Raw genomic sequence first — 2,936 nt, forward strand, 5'->3', positions numbered from 1 at the left:
TATATATATATATATATATACATATATACATATATATATATATATATGTATATATATATGTATATATATATGTATGTATGTATTTTATATATGTATGCGTTTGTCCCCCTCTGGTACTTGACAACCGGCATTAGTGTGTTTACGTCCCCATAAGTTAGCGGTTCGGCAAAAGATACCGATAGAATAAGTATCACAGGCTTAAAATGAAAATAAGTGCTGGAGTCAATTAGTTCGACCAAACGAAATTAAAAAAAAAACAATTCAAGACGGTGCCCCAGCATGGCTGCAGTCAAATGACTGACACACGTAAAACACACACACACATATTTATATACCACACACACATACATGTTTATACATATATATATTATATACATCCACATATATTGTATGCACATTCAGACACACTCACACACACATATATATACATACATACACATATACATAAATATGTGCATGTGTGTGTCCCTAACGAGATACCTTACGTGAACGACACATTTATATATTTAGTCAACCTCAATTATTAAAGATATGGGTGTTCTGACATTCGATAAAGAGGAGAAACGAAATAAAGGAAATAAATTTGATCAGGTCAGCCAAATTTTGGTTAGAGAGGAAAGAGAAAAAGGAAATATAACTGAGAGCATGGTAGATAGATATATAGAGTAATTATGGTGGGAGAAGGTTCGAAACAAAGAAAGTGTGAGAAATGTTAGAGAAAGAACAAAGAAAATAGAGAGAGAGAATGAGGGAGGGAGAGAGAGAAAGAGAGAAAGAGCAAAGAAAGGGAGGACGAAGTGGAGGAGGAAAAGCGAAAGGAAAAAAAAGGAGGAAGAGTAAGAGTGAAAGACACAAAACATAAAGGGGGGAAACAGAGAGAGTGAGGGAGGGAGTGATAGGAGGGATATAAAGAAAATAACAGCGAGAAAAAAGATATATAGAGAAAATAGAGGGAGAGAAAAAATAAAAGGGGTCGAAAATATGAAATAATGAGAAAGGGAGCCTGAAAGAAAAGAGCAAGTGAAATGTGAGAGTAATAAAAAAGGAGGGAAAATTTCATAAAGAAAAAAATAAATAAAGGCAAAAACAGGAGATGGTGTAAAAAGAGAGAGGGAAATTTTATAGAAAGAAAAATGAGAAAGAGTATTGAAGCGATTTCTTTTTTTTTCAATTTAAGAAGGAGAGAGAGAGAGCGAGATTAGAGCAGCTCTGTCTTCTGTCGTCTCCATTAACAACATCAACAGCAATAATGAAAGATCTTATGGAAGAGACAAGGAAGTACGGCCAGCGGTTGAAAGGGAGAGAAATTTGCGAGACAAAATTATTTAAGATGGATTGAATATTTTTTATTTAAAAAAAAAAAAGAAAGATAACTTCGAAAAAGTGAATCCTTAAAAATACCAAAAAAAAAAATTATGAAAAAGAAAAATATAAGGAGTTCAACGATGGGCGTTAATAGAAGAGATTAGAAATTAATCTAAACTCAAGCGGAGGATATAAGGGACATATACCATTATTGGAGTACACACTCATTCTCACATACACATATCTATTTGTCTATTTCCCTCACTCACATTCTCTTTCTTTCTCTGTGTGTGTGTATGTATATATATATATATAAATATATATATACATACACACACATATATCATTGTATCTACTTGGGTCTTATTTTTTTCACACTTACAAAATTATTGTTATCAAATTGTTCCTAAATAAATTAATCGTTACTAATTATAAAGTTCGAAAATCGATCTTTTGAGACACCAAAAAAAAAATTAAGTTCGGCTTAAATAAACTAATAAATAACACAAATAAAAACAAAAAGCTACAAAAATACACCCCTTCCCCCTCTGCAAGCCAGACGAAACGAAACCTCACAATAATAAAAAAAAAAACAACAAAACCACACTAAAGTAACTGAAGCAGCCCGACTGCAGCAAGTTTGAGTTTTTTTTATGTCTGATAAATTTAGTTGAAGTTTAGAGAAGACATGCTGGATGTGTGATAGATATTTATATATATTTTTCGAGAGGCAGAATTTGTTTGCCAAATTTTCCAGTGAAAAAGCCGAACGTTGCCGAAGGACGAATGACGTCACGTGTGAAGAGAGGAGGAAGACAGCAGGTCCGAGAAATGGCGACTCCATGATATATGTGTCGTATCAGGGGGTGACTTTTCCGAGCCCTTTACTGCGATTTTTTGGGGGAAAGTACTATTGTCGGAAGTCTTTACAGCTACATAAATAATCACTTGTTGTAACTTATCACAAGGAATTGTCGAAAATGGCGGCAAATATGTACCGGGTAGGAGGTACGTATCGATTTTACCGTGCTTATATGTGTATTCATGTATATTTATATCACTGATGGACTGAACCCGCCACCTCCGCACTGGTAGCGGCCTCATATATATATATATTTATTCTTATTTCTCTCTTGCTTGTCTCTTATTTTTTTTTTGCTCAATCTGTCTATCTTGTTTGTTTTAAAAAAAAAAACCTTACGAGATGTTTGATTATGTTTTCATTTCGGATTTGCTTTTAGAAATTGGTATTCGAAGTGCTTTAAGGAAATATTGCATGTATCTTTAAACCAATTATATACAAAATTTTACTTAAAAAGGGGGGAAGAAAGTTTTGTTAAAAGTTCTCAGCGCCCCTGGGTTTACACACGAGATTGGAACAAGAGGACAGAAAAAAAAGATACCCCAAAATCCCCTAATGTCTCTCTTTAATACTTCTCTTCTTCCTATCTTTCTTTCACTCTGTCTCCATGTTTTTCTCTTACTCCCTCATTCTCTCTCTCGATCTCTTCCATTTCTCTGTCTTTCTCCTATTCATCTAATTCTTTCACCATGTCTCCTTTACTATTTCCCATTTTTCTTTTATCTACCTCACCATATTATATATATATATATATATATATATATATATA

At 33.3% G+C, this 2,936-nt stretch overlaps 1 protein-coding gene across 5 annotated transcripts in view; it reads left to right on the forward strand.

The window, feature by feature from the left end:
- The first annotated feature begins 938 nt into the window (after nucleotides 1-938).
- The window catches only part of LOC106882880 (metastasis-associated protein MTA3), an 87,011-nt gene continuing 85,013 nt past the window's right edge, over nucleotides 939-2,936 (forward strand). For 2 of the 5 annotated variants that reach the window (XM_052967492.1, XM_052967495.1), the window contains exon 1: nucleotides 947-2,313. In XM_052967492.1, coding sequence (XP_052823452.1) covers nucleotides 2,286-2,313 — 28 coding nt within the window. In that variant the 5' untranslated portion in view covers nucleotides 947-2,285. Of the gene's footprint in view, nucleotides 2,314-2,936 lie in introns of all 5 variants that reach the window. The other 3 variants (XM_052967496.1, XM_052967493.1, XM_052967494.1) reach the window with 3 other exon arrangements.

The sequence above is a fragment of the Octopus bimaculoides genome, chromosome 4 (genome assembly GCF_001194135.2).
Source record: "Octopus bimaculoides isolate UCB-OBI-ISO-001 chromosome 4, ASM119413v2, whole genome shotgun sequence".
In the NCBI taxonomy this organism is placed as follows: Eukaryota; Metazoa; Mollusca; class Cephalopoda; order Octopoda; family Octopodidae; genus Octopus; species Octopus bimaculoides.